We start from the raw sequence: 15,717 nt of genomic DNA on the forward strand, positions 1-15,717 counted from the left end.
CCATTCCAAATTGGGTGGGTCAACTTGAGAAACTAAACAAATTAGTTATTTCTAGAAATTTATTTTCAGGTATTTTTCCTACATTTTTAAAAAATTTGTCATCTTTGACTTGTTTATCACTTGAATCAAATTCTTTTGCTGGAAATATTTCTAAAAATTGTTTTCACCCCTTTTCAAACCTAGAATATTTAGGTTTTGGCTCCCAATCATTGTTGTTTGACTTTGATCCTCAATGGATCCCTCATTTTCAACTCCAAACTTTGATATTGGATGCTGTGAGGCCCAAACTTCCTTCATGGATATATAGACAGGATTCGCTGCCACTTTTAAACATTTTGAACTCAAGAATCCCATTAGAACCAAGTGAAAAGTTTTGGAAATTTATTTCGAATCAAGTTGGGAATCTTGTTATGCATAATAGTTCAATCAATGGCAGTATTTCAAACGTGTTATTTAATTCTAAAGTATTAATGCTAAATAGCAATAATTTCAGAGGTAATGTGCCTCGAATATCTCCAAATGTCACCCTTTTGGATTTATCTAACAACTCTTTGTCCGGGTCAATTTCTCATTTCTTATGTGGCCAGACAAAAGAAAAAAATAATTTGAAATATTTGGATCTCTCTCATAATGTATTATCAGGAGAGATTCCAAATTGTTGGATTCATTGGAAATCATTGGAATATATTAACTTGGAAGGCAATAATTTTAGAGGCCAAATTCCCTACTCAATAAGTAATTTGTCCAACCTAGTTTCATTTAGTCTATTCAATAATAGATTATCTGGAGAAGTGCCTGTTTCGTTAAAAAATTGTAAAAAGCTTCGAATTCTTAATTTAGGTGAAAATAAGTTTTCAGGAGCTATATCAAATTGGGTGGGACAAAATATAATTGCGTTCTAATTACGATCCAACCTATTTAGTGGTAATATCCCCACTACAATATGCAAGCTTGATTTTTTCAAGATATTGGATCTTTCAAATAACAAATTATCAGGCCAATTCCAAGTTGTTGTCTAACAAGCATGATTTCCAAGAATGAATCATTTGATTCATTTGTTGTTATTGCTCTTCTAGGTGACATTTTTTTTACCTTTTATTATAATCTTACCATGCTCATTAAGGGTATTAAGTTAGATTATTCACATTCAATGCGGGCCATTGATTATTCAAACAATAATTTATCCGGATAGATCCCAGTAGAACTATTTATGCTCATTAGGTTACAATCTTTGAATTTATCTGAGAACCAATTGACAGGGATTATTCCAGATGAGATAGGTAACCTAATACTGTTAGAATCACTTGATTTATCCAAAAATTTATTTTCAGGACAAATTCCTCAGGAAATGTCTAAGTTGTCTTTTCTTGGAGACTTGAATCTCTCATGTAATAATTTTTGGGGCAAAATTCTATCAGGGACCCAACTTCAAGGGTTCCAAAATTTTAGTTATATGAAAAATTCAAACTTATGTGGACCTCCACTAATAAGGATATGCCCACAAGATGAGGAGCCACCAAATGAAAAACAAATGAGAGAAGATGATGATGACAACTTTGAAGTTTATTCATGTTTCATTATGGGATTTGGATTCGGATTTGCCATAAGTTTTTCGGTAATTTGGATGACAATTTTCTTCAATAGAAGATTCAGATATGGTTATTTCAAATTCGTAGACATGGTATTTCAAAAGTTCAACTCAGTGGTTGAAGTTGTGACATGACGAGAATTCATTTGTCTCTTGAATAACCGTATCCGAATTCGAAGCATCCGAGTTCAACACATGGCTAACACCGAGTAGTGGCAACTAGTAAGTAAAGTAACAAATTATATTCAACTTTTTAAATTTGACATGATACTTCTTTGGATATATTTTCTCGTATTTTTGCATGCCAAAAAGTTTGACATAATTTTATTTTAAATTTGACATGATACTTCTGTTTTAGCTATTGGAAGAGGAAGAAGTTGACGTTTTGATTTCCAAAAAATCAGCTGCAGAAAACACCAAGATGGATACCGATGAATCCCCTGCTGATGGTGTTGCTCCTCCAACCTCCAATGACACTGATGTTAACATGCAAGATGCGAAGGCTAATACTGATACCACTGGGCCTGAAATTGGTAGCCCTGAGACTGGAGAAAACCCTGTGCAAATTGACACCGATAGCAAGGTTTGTCCTGGTGAAAGAAATACACAAGCATATGCAAGAAGCTTTCTATTTTCAATTAATTTTGCATTCGTTAAATTTTGTGACACCAAGTTATTTATTTATTCTTAAAATTTTACACTTGTGGGTTTCTGTGGCTTCCAGCAATGGAGCATTGACATTGTAGAACTAGCTGCGTATTTATATTGGTATCTACATCAAGAAGAGGATGTGCGGTAGGTTTTTAAGGGGTTACTTTTGCATTGTTTAATTTAGTAGGATGTTGTTACTATATTTTTCTGTTAAACAATCTGAGAGAACATCATATACATGATAGTTTTTCAAATATGACCTCATCATTGAGTGTATACGATTCTTTTTATTTTTTGGTGGTATTTCCATCTGTTCACATAATATTGGAATCAACCTGCATAAAGTCACTTTGGTTTAAAGTGAATCTTACACCTTATATTGATAATTTGATGTACTATCATGCATAATTAATCATAAAATATTGTTGTTATCCAGTAGGGGGTGTTCGCGGTACGGTTTAGTTCAGTTTTTGAACGAAAAGTCATCCGATTCAATCGTTTAATTAAACTGCAGTTCGGTTTGGTTCGGTTTTTTTATCAAGATCATCCGAACCAAACCAAACCAATTAAAATCGGTTTAATTTGGTTCAGTTTTTCGGTTTTTTTAATCAATTCAAAAGAAATATTACCATACTATTTCACAAAGTCATAACCTTAAAATAAACGATGAACAGATATAATGATATAAGAAATATTATATAAGCCCCACCCCTCTCCCCTTTGAGAGTGAAAAAATTTCACTGGATAAGAGTATGTAAGAATGGTATAAGAAAATCAGTTACATGATAACAGATTCAGTTGTATATCAGTATTTGCCACATAATTTAATGATATACACTCTAGTTTCTCCTTCTCTGTTCTCTTCCTGAATACAGTGATATCCAAGCAAATTTAATTAGCAACCTACAAGTCAAGTGTATCTCTGATATATAACTGCATTAAAAGCTTCAAAATAGAGATCTTTATTTAATTGTAAAACAAACTAATTAAATAAGAATTTTATCACAGTTGACTGGTTGAGTGAGGTGCCTTTTCGTTGGAGCAGACAAAACATGTGGTCTAGGATTGATGCATGGAGAAAAACTCACTGAACCAGTGAACCAGCAATTAGAAGCAATTTCCCTAAAGAATGAACAACAAATAAAACAATGAACACTGAACCCAGCAATAAAGTCCTAAAATCAATAGAGGAAAAGGGTCACTAGCTCGTAGAGTTCTAAAGCATGCAAACAAAACAAAACACATAGTATACTCTAGAATAGACTAGAAGGAAGGATGACAAAGGCCATTGGAAATAATTGATTTTCATAATGTGGCCTATGATTCATCCATGGAGAGTTCTAAATATATGGTCTTCAAACCAAAAACAGCTTTCCAGATATCATGATCAGTAAATACAACTTTGCTTGCTAACATCCATTCCATACAGTGGGAATTGAAAAAACAACTATTCAGGCTATGCCGTAACAATACATTGAACAATGATCAATGAACAACAATCAGAAGCAATTTTAGTAAATCAACAACAAATAAAATCAGAACAGAGAATAAAAATCTAACAACCTTCGACCAAAAAATCAGAACCAACAACCCTAAACCTGTGAACCAAAATATACAAATAGAATTGAAAATCATGAATCAGAATTAAGCCTAAACCCCTAAATCAAAACAGAACAAAAAGTTTAGAATTAAAAAATGAAATCAGAATCAACAACTCAACCATAAAATCAAGAACAATTCAACCAAGTATTAATTATAAATTAGAATCAATAAGACTAAACTAGAATTTAAAAATAAAAATAGACTCAGAACAAAAAACCAAACATGAGGCTTAGCCTCCATTACAGAAGACGATGGAGGCTCGGTGGGAACTGGGGTCGGTGGCTCGGCGCTGCTGGAAAGAACATTCCTGGGTCGGTGGGTCGGTGCTCGCTGGCGACGCTGGGCGTTGCTGGGAAGAGAACGCTGCTGCCTGCTGGGTCGGTGCTCGCTGGGAACTGAGAAGAAGGCTTCGGGTGTTGGTGGCTGGTGGGATTGCAACTCTGCGACTGCGAGGGCGAGACTGAGAGCAGCAGAGAGCGACTGCGAGATTGCGACTCTGCGAGGGCGAGACTGAGAGAAGAGAGCGAGAGAAGCTAGGTTTCGAAATTGGGGATGAGGGGGGTTATGTGACTTTAGGTCACGACTTGGGGAGTTGGGGGCTGGGGGGTGTTCGCGTTCGGGGTCTGGATGGGGATGGGGGTTGGTCTTTAGGGTTTTTCATTAATCGGTTCGGTTCGGTTCGGTTGAAATTTTTATGGTCAAAACCGAAAATCGAACAAAACCGCAATAAAAATAGCAAAACTTGTTTTTTTTTTTCAGTTTTTTCGGTATTCGATTTATTCAGTTTTTGATTTTTCTGTTCGGTCAGTCGGTTTAGATCGATCCGATTCGGTTTTGAACACCTGTCCAGCATGGTCAAGTCGGTATTTATAAGTGCACCATGAATGTTGTTGGTACAGGCTCCGAAGAAAAAGGTTAAGAAAGCAAATATTCCTGTAGCAGAGGTGGTTTATGGAGCTATGGAACAAGTGGATCTCCAAAAAGCTGTAGAAAAGGAGTTTGAAATGGCTTTGCAAGATCGCGTGATGGAAGAAACAAAATACAAGAAAAATGCCGTTGAGGCTTATGTTTATGAAATGCGGAACAAGATGAGGCTTATCTTTTCTCTTTTCTTGCCCAATTTCAAGTACAAATGCCCATTATTTGATGTTTACCAAAGTGATTTTTTTTGTTACCATTTCAGCTTAATGACAAATATCAAGATTTTGTCACTGCTCCAGAGAGGGAAGATTTTTCTGCTAGACTTCAGCAGGTGGAAGACTGGCTATATGAGGATGGTGAAGACGAAACTAAAGGCCTATTGCGAAACTTGAAGAACTTAAAAAGGTAGGAACTAAGAAGTTTGAGGGCTAGAGAAACCTGCTCGTCCCCCATTGAAACTGAAAAACTTCATAAAAAAAATGGGGACCGGAAATTCCTTGTTGCTGCTACTTTCTTTGTTGTTAGACATAGTTGTCAGTTTGTCACACATTCACATGAGCAGCAGGAACTATTTCTGTGCTTTTATTTATTTTTTTTATTTTACAATCTTAGTGGAGTTTTGCAATATTGCAGCAAGGTGATCCTATTGAAGCTCGTTATAAAGAACACACAGAGAGGGGCACAGTAATTGATCAGCTCGAGTATTGTATAAATAGTTACAGAGATGCTGCAATGTCAAGTGATCCCAAATTTGATCACATTGACATCAATGAAAAGCAGAAGGTAATTGCTTGCTAATTTTCTTCCTTCCCGTGATTCTTCTATGGTTAACAACTTGACATCAATGACATCAATGTTTGTAGGTCCTAAATGAGTGTGTTGAGGTTGAAAAGTGGCTTAGGGAGAAAAAGCAACAGCAGGAATCACTCCCAAAATATGCCAACCCTGTGCTCTTGTCTGCTGAAATAAGGAAAGCGGAAGCTGTTGACAGGTATTATCAACTATGTAATACAATTAAGATAGCATTTAATTGTCTATATCAATATTACAGTGTTATGAGACGAAAATTTAAGTTAAAGACTTAAATTTAAGTATTACAGTATTATAGACTTACAGTGTTATGCTCCTCGTGGGAAGATGTTCAAAAAAATGCCATTTGACGTATTGGAGATGGCACGTCGATAAATTTCTGGAGGCACAACTGGATCCCTACCATTGGCCGTTTAGATCAGCACCAACTTCAGGTAAAGAATATGGATGAATCTGGAAACTCGCTAATGGATTTTCTTGCTGTTTCAGGGTCCTGGATGTGGCGAAGCTCAAAGAATGGATCCCCGAACCGGAGGTGCGTAGGATCACGTCCTTATCCTCACCGTTGCCTTGGAAGGCAGATGATGTTTATGCTTGGGCTTTGTCCCCCCGACGGCACTTTCAACCTGAAATCAATTTAACAAGCCATCCCTGAAGACGTCGGAACTAAGGATCGTATTTTTTCTTTGATTTGGAAGTGGAATGGCCCAGAAAGAACAAGATTTTTTCTTTGACTGGTGGCTCATGAAGCAATACTCACCAATGCAGAAAGGAATAGAAGGCACCTAACTCCGTCTCCCTGCTGCCCGCGGTGCAGCCACAACAAGGAAACCGTGCTTCACATGCTGCGTGACTGCCCTTTTGCTGTTGCTGTTTGGAGGAATTTGCAACCTATCCCGGAAGTGAGAAACTTCTTCAGATCAAGCAAGAGAGATTGAATGATAAACAACCTCTTGAGCCCCCACGACAGGTCGGTGTTCTTTGGTGTAGCTCTCTCCTCTCTTTGGTTCTTTAGAAACAAGTTAATCTTTGAAGGGGAGAACACCGACCCTGCAGCAGTCTCAATGTCTATTAGAACAAGAGGTATTAAAATCCTTAGTACTCCTTTGAAGAAGGTTATTCATAACACCGGCAACAATTCTATGGGACTCCTTGTCAAGTGGCATCCTCCACATGAGAATTTTATCAAGGTCAACGTTGACGGATCTTTTATGACTAGTTTAAATAATGCTATGTGTGGAGGAGTGCTTTGAGATAATTTGGGCAGGTTCTTCATGCAACTTTGAGAGTTGCTCTATCATGCACGTGAAATTATGAGCTATCATTAAAGGCTTAAGCGTTGCCTTAGTCAATGAATTTAAGAACATCATTATGAAATTGAATTCTATGATGGCTATCAACTTTATAAAAGATGATTTTCTACTGCAAGACATCAAAATACTTGTTGGGCGTATCAATCAAATCTACTACACACGTACCCTGAGACGAATAGTGTTACCGACATCCTCGTCAAAAAATGCTAAAATTTTCCTCTCAGAATCTCGGTCTACATATTTTTTAGCATCCTCCCTCATACATTTATTTTATTTTATTTTTTGAAAGTTTTGATTCTTATAAATTAAGAGGATGTAATTAATTTGTTTTGAATATTTTTCTTTTGTTTTAATCTATTTCTTTGCTTTTGGGATCAGTCTTTTTTTCTACCAAAAAAAAGACTTAGTTTATCATTTTAAAAAATTTAAAATTAAAAAAAAAAATTATTCCTCGTATTAATTATTTCAAGAAATACTGAAATAGGCATTACCTCTATGTCCGTACAACATTCTTCTTATCGTATATATGAACTTACTTTGATAGCGTTTAATTATTTCAATTTCAACTCACTCTTTTAGTCTTTTTCTTTTTTTTTTCTGACTAAACTATTATCACCAATAATACTAAATTTATATATTCTAAAAGGTTATTAATTAAGATATATTTTTTACATATACTACATAGGAACAATAAAAAAAATAAATGAAAAAATATTATAGAGTAATGTATAACAATTTTTTTTTAATTAAAGGAAGATAGAATATCTAATTAGACAAAGACACAAATACCCAAATACAACAACAATCATTATCGAGTTGGCGGGCGGCACCGAAAAAGCAGCGTAACCAATTGGAAGCATATACTGTCGTGTATGTTGGAAATTAATACTTCGGTGCCGCCATTTATTCTTTTTATTTTTTATGCCTCATACTTTTCCTTATTTATTTTTGGAGTAAATCACATAAACAACATAAATGTTACTCAATATTATACTAAAATTTCAAAACTCAAAATATTATATAAAAACACACGTTTCGCAATTAAATTTATTGATATGGATTCGGTTAATATTTTTCTCAAACTTTTAACGAGTTTTACTAAATTTCAGAATATTATAATCCAAAAACTGGAGATACAATACGTAAAATGGGTAGAAAAATTATTCTATAGAATTTCAATTTTTGTATTACAGGATAATGTGAAGTATGATTCGTTCGTCATAGGTAGTGACAAAGATTTGTAAGTTCTATTTCATTATTGTCGGCAATTTTTCGAGATGAGAATTTCTGAGCTGTTGGCCAAACTTGTAAATGTGGTCTACAGTTTAGGAAGTTCAAACCAGAATCCTCAACCTTTAGCAATGGTTGCCTGCTCTAGTTCAATGCCTGTTGGTGCATCTTCATTTGTGTTCGTGATTGCACCTGAGACAGTTTTGGTTGCCTCCTCATCCTTCGCAACTGATCAAAACTGCAATCGTGACGGAGAAATAGGTGATACTCGACCCTTCAGTGAGATTTGATTGCGATGGCTGGTACTCCTGATGTGGTACCGATTTTTGGAAAGGGTGGAGCATTGGATGGTATGGAAGATGTACCGCGAGATGATGATAATGATGATGATGATGATGATGTGGAGTCCGCCACGATTACTGATGATAGTGATGATGACATAACAATGAGTAATCCAACTGGAGGTGGTGGAGCGGCTAGTTCAGGAACTCAGCAATACCCCCCCCCCCCGCGCACCTTTTAACTCTGGACTTGGATGCCATGAGACAGCAGGAGATACCTGGTGTACCTGTTGGATTTGGAGCCATAGATACACAGGATACAGGAGGACTAGCTGAGTTTCAAGTCGGTCAGCAGTTTCAGAATAAAGAGAAGGTCGTCTTAAGCGTGAAAAATTATAGCATCCGATATGGGGTTAAGTACAAAGTGTTGAAATCCGATTATCGCAAGTACTATGGGAAGTGTAAGGAATTTGGGGTTGAGTACAAAGTGTTGGAATCCGATTATCGCAAGTACTATGGGAAGTGTAAGGAATTTGACAATGGGTGCACATGGTTGATTTGTATCAGTCTCCGCTAGCGCAGAGGTATTTCGGAGGTAAAACGGTACAATGAACCTCATACTTGTCTGGCCACGTCGATATCGAGTGATCACAGGATGCTTGATTACCATGTGATCTCGACCTTCATACTGCCTATTATTAGAGCTGATGCTGACGTGTCAATCAAGGTACTGCTGAATGTGACAGAGGCACATTTCGGTTTAGACTGATTTACAGGAGAGTTTGGTTAGCTAAGCAGAAGGTCGTGCCTTAGATTTATGGAAATTGGAAAGAGTCATATAATGAGTTGCGGATGCTATAAGACTTCTAGGTTAAATCGACCCATCCTTGAAGATCCGACTTGTCATTGCAAATGTTCAATCGAAGTTCAACTATACGGTAAGTTATCATAAAGTTTGGTTGGCAAAATAAAAGCCAGTTGCAAAAATCTTTGGTGGTTAGCAAGTTTTCTATGACTGTTTGCCGATACGGTGTATGACAATGTATGCTCAGAACCCAGAATTTGAGATTAAGTAGATACTATATCAGCATATTGTGGATTTGAGGTGGAGGAAGTCGTCAAAATAATGCGCCAAATATTTTGAAACTTTCATCCATGCATTAGAACATTTTGTCACTGCAAATTATTCGTGCAAGTTGACGTCACATATCTATATAAAAAATACAAAAAAAGATAAAATGTATGTGTTTCGAAACGCTGTTTGTCTATTAATAGTTTAATACAGTTACCAGAGATTAGTTATATTTTACTTTTTTTTATTTGAGATACGTAATAAAAACTTATTTTTTGTAATGCATCAGTCACCAAGTAATTATACTGTTCTAGTAAAACCAATTTTCTCAGTTTTAAAATTCTCTTCACTTAAATAAAGATAAAAAAAATTAGATTGATATACAACAAAAATTACAAAAATTATATTTTTAATTAAAATACTTTATATATATATATATATATATATGGTTCATTAATGTTAATATTAACTATGTATTTCAGTCACCAAGTTACATATATTCTTATCCATATACGTAGCAAATTTTAGTTTAACGAATAACGATAACATAATAATATATATTTTATTAACATGAATATATATATATATATATATATATATATATATATAATACTTTAATATTAGTAAATATAATAACTTTCATATTCCGGAATAAATTTAATATAATAATATTGATTTAACATATACGTTAATATTTAAAATTCGATATTCATATCACATTTTTAATGATAATAATAAAAAAATAAATAAAAAATACTAGTCACATACTATAAAAAAATATATATATATTTAAAATATATTAGCTACTAATATTAATATTTAGGATATACCTACTTTAGAAATTATTCTATATGCTTTCATACTTAATTATTCGTATAATCTATTATCGTACAAAAATAATTAAAAAATTAACATAATAAAAGAAATTACATGTATATAAAAAGAAATAAATAATTTACATATCAAGATTATTTAAATGTACAATAATATGTTCTTTTTATAGAGTTAAATTTTTTTTAATAAAAGAGTAAAATACCGTTTTTATCCCTAACGTTTGGAGTAAATCTCAAAGTTATCCCTAACATTTGAATCGTCATATTTAAGTCCCTATTCGTATAGTCTATCGTTTTTGTCCTGCCATTAGGAATCTGTTAACGGAATTGACGGCGGGACAAAATTGAGACAATTTTGAAACGTTAGGGACTTAAATACGACGAACACGTTGGGGACAAAAACGATACATAGAAATAAATTTTAATTTTATTCTTCAATAATATCAATTTTTTACGATACATAGTTATTCAATCATTTTTTTAATCACATCTAAGTAAATTACACTTAATCACATTAAATTTATTCTAAAAAAAATTATTTTTTTATAATTTTACTCTTAAAAATATTTACTCATCATAAAATATTTGTAGAATGACTAGTACATAAACTTGTGAGAAAAAATGATACATATACAATAAAGTAATGTAATTCTAGTCATTTTACAAACATTTCATGACGAGTAAAAATCTTTAAGAGTAAAATTATAAAAAAAATAAATTTATTTAGAATCAAAGTAATGTGATTAAGTGTAATTTGTAAGACCCAAAACTTTTGAAAAGGTTTATTATAAACTAATTTTAAATTCAATTATCTATTTATAGCTTTAATTTCAGAAATTACTTTATTAAAGATAATTAAAGCAAATCTTGATCAATTAAATTTGAAATAAATTAAGATTCTTATCCCATTTTACAATTATTGAATTATATTCCATATTTAAATTATAAAGTTGGTAGTTATAAAATAATAAGAATTTTATATGATTTAATCTAAATAATTAATATTTTTATAATTTGATACTTTAATTTTTATGAATAAAAAAAATTAATTATATTATCTCTAATTCTTGTATTTGAGTATTTATTCGAAAATAAATTATAATTTTATAATTAGATAGTATTTTTATAAATATTATTATTAGATTAAAATAGATTTTCAATTACTCTATTACCCCTAATTTTATTCAAAATTACTAAACTATCCCTAACCCTAATTTCTAACCACACACTCACCTCACCCACACCTGCCGCCACTCTCCTCACTCAGCACAACACACACACAACGCACCACACTCTTCTTCACACACACAGCAACAACTTCAGAAAAAAAAGAAAAAGAAAGAAAGAGGGAAACAGGGAAAGGAGATCCGAGAAAGAGGAGCACCGGTGGAGGAGGTCGTGCCATCATCGCGGACCGCCGCTGCCGCTGCGTCTTGCTGCTTGCGCTGCCGCTGCGTCTTGCTGCTTGCGCTGCCGCCGCCGTCCAGGAAGATGCCGCTTCTGTTCCCCATCGTCGTTCATCCTCACCACGTCGCCGTCGCCGTTGACATCACAAAGAGAGATGGCTCGCGAGTGAGGGGAGGTCGCGGGCTTGGAGCCGCCGCGTCTTTGCCGCTGTCCAACGCAAAGCCAGCCGCGGTCGTCCTATCCTCCAGCCGTGTCTGCCACCACCGTGTCGTCAGAGGGAAGCCGTCGGGTCGCACAGAGTGAGAGAGAGAGAGAAAGCACGGGAGAAGAGGAGAGAAAGGAGAGACCCGCGCCAGCCACCACCGCTTCTGCCGCCCGAAACCCTGCTGCTGCGGCCACTAGAGAACGCACTGTCGTCGTCCGCCGCCGCCGCTTGTTGTTCTGAACTGCTGCACCGTCGCCGCCGTTTTGGTCACTGGGTGTGGCATGGGTGTTGCCGGGACCACCATCGGAGCTGCCGCTACTCGATTTAGTCGCTTTTCCTTTGTTGCGGTGCGCGTTTTCGTTTCGAAAAGCCTTTCAGTCAGTATTCTATTATTTTACGCTGAGGTGTTGTGGCATTGTCTGTCATAGGGTTGTATATCGATGCTTGCAGGTCGTGCTCGGAGTTCGCGGCTGCTTTGTTTCCCTAGTTCAGTAAGTATTTCTGTGTCGAAAGTCTCTGCGTTAGTGTTTTGTTCCGTGTAATAAAGTATTTGCAACGTTAATGGTTTTAGGAGTTAGAATCCGAGTTTATTTGTGGCGTTTGAAGCTGTTTCTGCTTTTGAGAGAGCAAGCAGAGCCGAGGTTTTGGTTGCCGTCAATTCGGGTTGAAGCGAAAGAAACTCTGTGAGGCGTTTGGGCTATGTGTTTCGACTTATCGAGGTAGGGTTTTTCCTAAAACTTAATTTTATCTTACAGGATTGTTATAAATAGATATTGATGGGAAAAATATATTTCTGTGATTACGTTTGTCCTATGGATGTGGCTGTTGCTGTATTGAATTATTAATTGCTTCAGTGATGTGTGGTTATTGATAAAAGAGTGGTTTGTAATGTTATTTGATTTGATGTTATTAATTGTGGGTCCTTTTTTCTGGTCTTAGAGTTAGTTTGCTAATGTAACTGAGTCCGTTTTTGAAATGACTTGAGATATGAAAATGAATGGATTTTTGGAAGTGGTTTGGTTTTAAATTAGTTTGATTTTATAAATTATTTAATATTGGAGGTGGTTTGATTTTGAAGAAAAGATTTATTATTGGAAGTGATTCAATTTGAAAATAATTTGATATTGGAACTGGATAAATTTTGAAAAATGATTGAGACTTAGAAATGGTTGAGAAAGGTTTGAAAAATGTTTCGGATGGGACTCGAAAAGGGTGGCAGAGTCCGAGTTTTAGAGGAGATGCTGTCGAAATTTTATAAAATTGGAAGTTTCGTTTGAAGTAATTATTTAAAAAGATTAGGTTTTAAACATTATATGTTTTAAGATTGATTTATTTAAAAAGAAAGACTTATGTTTTGGATTGGGATCGTTGATTAATGGAATGGAAAGAAGGATGATGAGGATTGACTTTGAAATGTGATTTTTGAATGAATTTGGAAATGAGATATGGATTAACGAATGATGATGAAATTCAGAATGGCTTAGATATTGATGAATGATGAATGAATTATTCATATGGCTTATGAATTTGAATTATCTGAGACACGAGTTTCCCTAGGTAGACGCAGTGGCTTGCCACCACTTGTTCCAGGTTGAAACTCGATACTCTGTTGACCCTACGACGTAAGGGTGACCAGGCACTTATAAATTCCCGAGAATGGTACCCCATTGAGCGATTTGATATATATATATATATATATATATATATATATATATATATATATATATATATATATATATATATATATATACGAGAAAAAGCTATGCATAGACTCATGGGGATGCTCGTCGGGGACAGTCTAAGGTTTTCAGACTTGTCGGGTTGGCTGGATAACCAACAGATGAGCTCATTAGCCATAGGACAAGCATGCATCATATGCATTTGTATGCTTTTCTTGGGTTTCAACGTGTTTTGGTGTGTCTAATTGTTAAACTGTTCTTAACTGCTACCTGAACTATTTGCTGTAACTGCTACCTAAACCTGTGCTTTCCTTGTCTGTTTTGCCTGTGTTTGTCCTGGTGTGCTACTTTTGAGAATGAGCTTTGGTGCTGAATTGATGATTGTGATGATTGATTGCGTGGTTGGTCTATGATTAATATTTTCTTATAAGAAAAAAAAAAGGTTTTGGATTTCTAAAAGATTAAATATTGTTTCTTTGAAAAGGTTTTAAATGATTAGCTATTGGTTTAAAAAGATTCATAAGGCAATGATAATCACTGAGCTTGAAAATAGTTTCCTCATTAAGTATCTTCTTATGACAACTCTGAAACTCCGTGGTGAGACCGTGTGGTTAGGTTCTCACCCCTCTACAGCTTTACCTTTTCAGGAATCGGATGAAGGAGCATTATGAAGAGTTATACTGTGTTTTGGTTTATATGATATTGTATTAATTAGATAATTATTCTTCTCTCGTCTTTGTTATTACAATTTTTATAAGAGGGATAGAAATTGTATGTTTATGTGTATTACATTATAAGCTATTGTGTAAGAAGTCTTGTATATGAATCTATGCTTGTTTGATTTTTTTTAGGTAAAGTATTTATTTTTGGTTTTCAAAAAAAAATCAGCGATACGGTGTCGAGTCATAGGCTCATATTTTAATATTAAGTATATAAAGTAGTTGTAATACTTCTTGCTATCAGAGTGGCGCAGCCGAAAGCGTGACATTCTGGTAGTGAGGGTGTTACATAATTTATTTAAATATGATTAAAAAATAATTGAATAACTATGTACCGTAAAAGATTGATATTGGTGAAGGATAAAATTAAAATTTATTTCTATGTATTATTTTTGTCCCCAATGTTTTCGTCCTATTTAAGTTTCTAACGTTTCAAAATCGTCTCAATTTTGTCCCACCGTCAATTCCGTTAATAGATTTCTGATGGTAGGACAACATTGAGTCAAGTTTGAAATGTTAGGAATTTAAATAGAACAATTCAAACGTTAAGAACAACTTTGAGACTTACTCCAAACATTGGAGACAAAAACGATACTTTATTTTTAATAAAGCGACACTTCAAATACTAATAATTTCACGCACTTTTAGTATTATCAAAAATAAAATATATATTTATATTCTTTCTATATCACTCTTTTATCTATAATTAAAACTCTCGGCACTAATACAAAATTCACTACTCATACTCCACTATACTCGATTCCATACACACAGAAAGAAAAAAGAAGAAGCTACTCAAATTTATTCATAGTACAAGATACACGAGGATCATATTTATACAAGGCTTGAAAGGTGGAGGACAACTTCAAGCTACGTGCTCTTAGGTATTAGGCAAATGATGTAGCAAAATACATAGACAAAAAATTAATAATATGTATAATTTTTGTTGAAAACTACAATTTTTTTTATTACAAGGATATTACAATAATATTCTTTCTTGATAAAAAGAGAGTACACCTCTTTCTATAATCTAGAAAAAATCACTCAAAAAAAACTTTCTGTGTAACTCAATGTTACTATTATTCTTGTTGGAAGAATTGATTGAAATGAATTAAGAAAAAACTCAATTTATATGTGAGTCTCTTCAATATATGGTTCTGAAAACTGGATTGGACTGGCTAGTCGAACCAGTCCAACTGAGAACCGGCGATGCCAATGGTTTGGTCCCACACCTAAAACCGCCAATTGGAGAACCGGCCAAAAACCACTGAACCGTTTTGCCAAATTAAAAAAAAAGAAACAACATGTATGAGTCACGCCCCCATCTCCCAACCCCCCCTCTTTCGTGCGATTCACTCAGCAAAGAAAGGGAATAGCCCTTACCCAAAATCAAAACCCTAGCTTTT

At 34.6% G+C, this 15,717-nt stretch overlaps 2 protein-coding genes across 4 annotated transcripts; both read left to right on the top strand.

Annotated features, from left to right (window-relative positions):
- The first annotated feature begins 1,257 nt into the window (after positions 1 to 1,257).
- Positions 1,258 to 5,166, top strand: LOC148550437 (heat shock 70 kDa protein 15-like). 2 transcript variants are annotated; one of them, XM_088492553.1, is made up of 3 exons: positions 1,258 to 1,810; positions 1,947 to 2,171; positions 4,741 to 5,166. In XM_088492553.1, the coding sequence occupies exons 2-3, from the start codon at positions 2,010 to 2,012 to the stop codon at positions 5,152 to 5,154; spliced, it is 576 nt and encodes a 191-aa protein (XP_088348679.1). In that variant the 5' UTR covers positions 1,258 to 1,810; positions 1,947 to 2,009; the 3' UTR covers positions 5,155 to 5,166. The 2 variants fall into 2 exon arrangements, with proteins under 2 accessions (XP_088348679.1, XP_088348680.1); XM_088492554.1 differs by having other exon boundaries at positions 1,993 to 2,171.
- Positions 5,167 to 5,413: 247 nt separating this feature from the next.
- Positions 5,414 to 6,998, top strand: LOC110264877 (heat shock 70 kDa protein 15-like). 2 transcript variants are annotated; one of them, XM_088492555.1, is made up of 3 exons: positions 5,414 to 5,545; positions 5,626 to 5,753; positions 6,062 to 6,998. In XM_088492555.1, the coding sequence occupies exons 1-3, from the start codon at positions 5,495 to 5,497 to the stop codon at positions 6,225 to 6,227; spliced, it is 345 nt and encodes a 114-aa protein (XP_088348681.1). In that variant the 5' UTR covers positions 5,414 to 5,494; the 3' UTR covers positions 6,228 to 6,998. The 2 variants fall into 2 exon arrangements, with proteins under 2 accessions (XP_088348681.1, XP_088348682.1); XM_088492556.1 differs by lacking the exon at positions 6,062 to 6,998 and adding an exon at positions 5,900 to 6,024.
- Positions 6,999 to 15,717: the final 8,719 nt, after the last annotated feature.

Source organism: Arachis ipaensis, chromosome B7, assembly GCF_059453495.1.
Source record: "Arachis ipaensis isolate K30076 ecotype BB chromosome B7, ASM5945349v1, whole genome shotgun sequence".
Classification (NCBI taxonomy): domain Eukaryota; kingdom Viridiplantae; phylum Streptophyta; class Magnoliopsida; order Fabales; family Fabaceae; genus Arachis; species Arachis ipaensis.

Bases quoted from the DNA above. Each gene is read 5' to 3' on its own strand.
- LOC148550437 (XM_088492553.1), top strand. From the start codon at position 2,010: ATGGATACCGATGAATCCCCTGCTGATGGTGTTGCTCCTCCAACCTCC. The intron at 2,172-4,740 runs GTTTGTCCTGGT...TTGTTGGTACAG, and splicing joins AAATTGACACCGATAGCAAG to GCTCCGAAGAAAAAGGTTAA.
- LOC110264877 (XM_088492555.1), top strand. From the start codon at position 5,495: ATGTCAAGTGATCCCAAATTTGATCACATTGACATCAATGAAAAGCAG. The intron at 5,546-5,625 runs GTAATTGCTTGC...CAATGTTTGTAG, and splicing joins ACATCAATGAAAAGCAGAAG to GTCCTAAATGAGTGTGTTGA. The intron at 5,754-6,061 runs GTATTATCAACT...TTGCTGTTTCAG, and splicing joins AAAGCGGAAGCTGTTGACAG to GGTCCTGGATGTGGCGAAGC.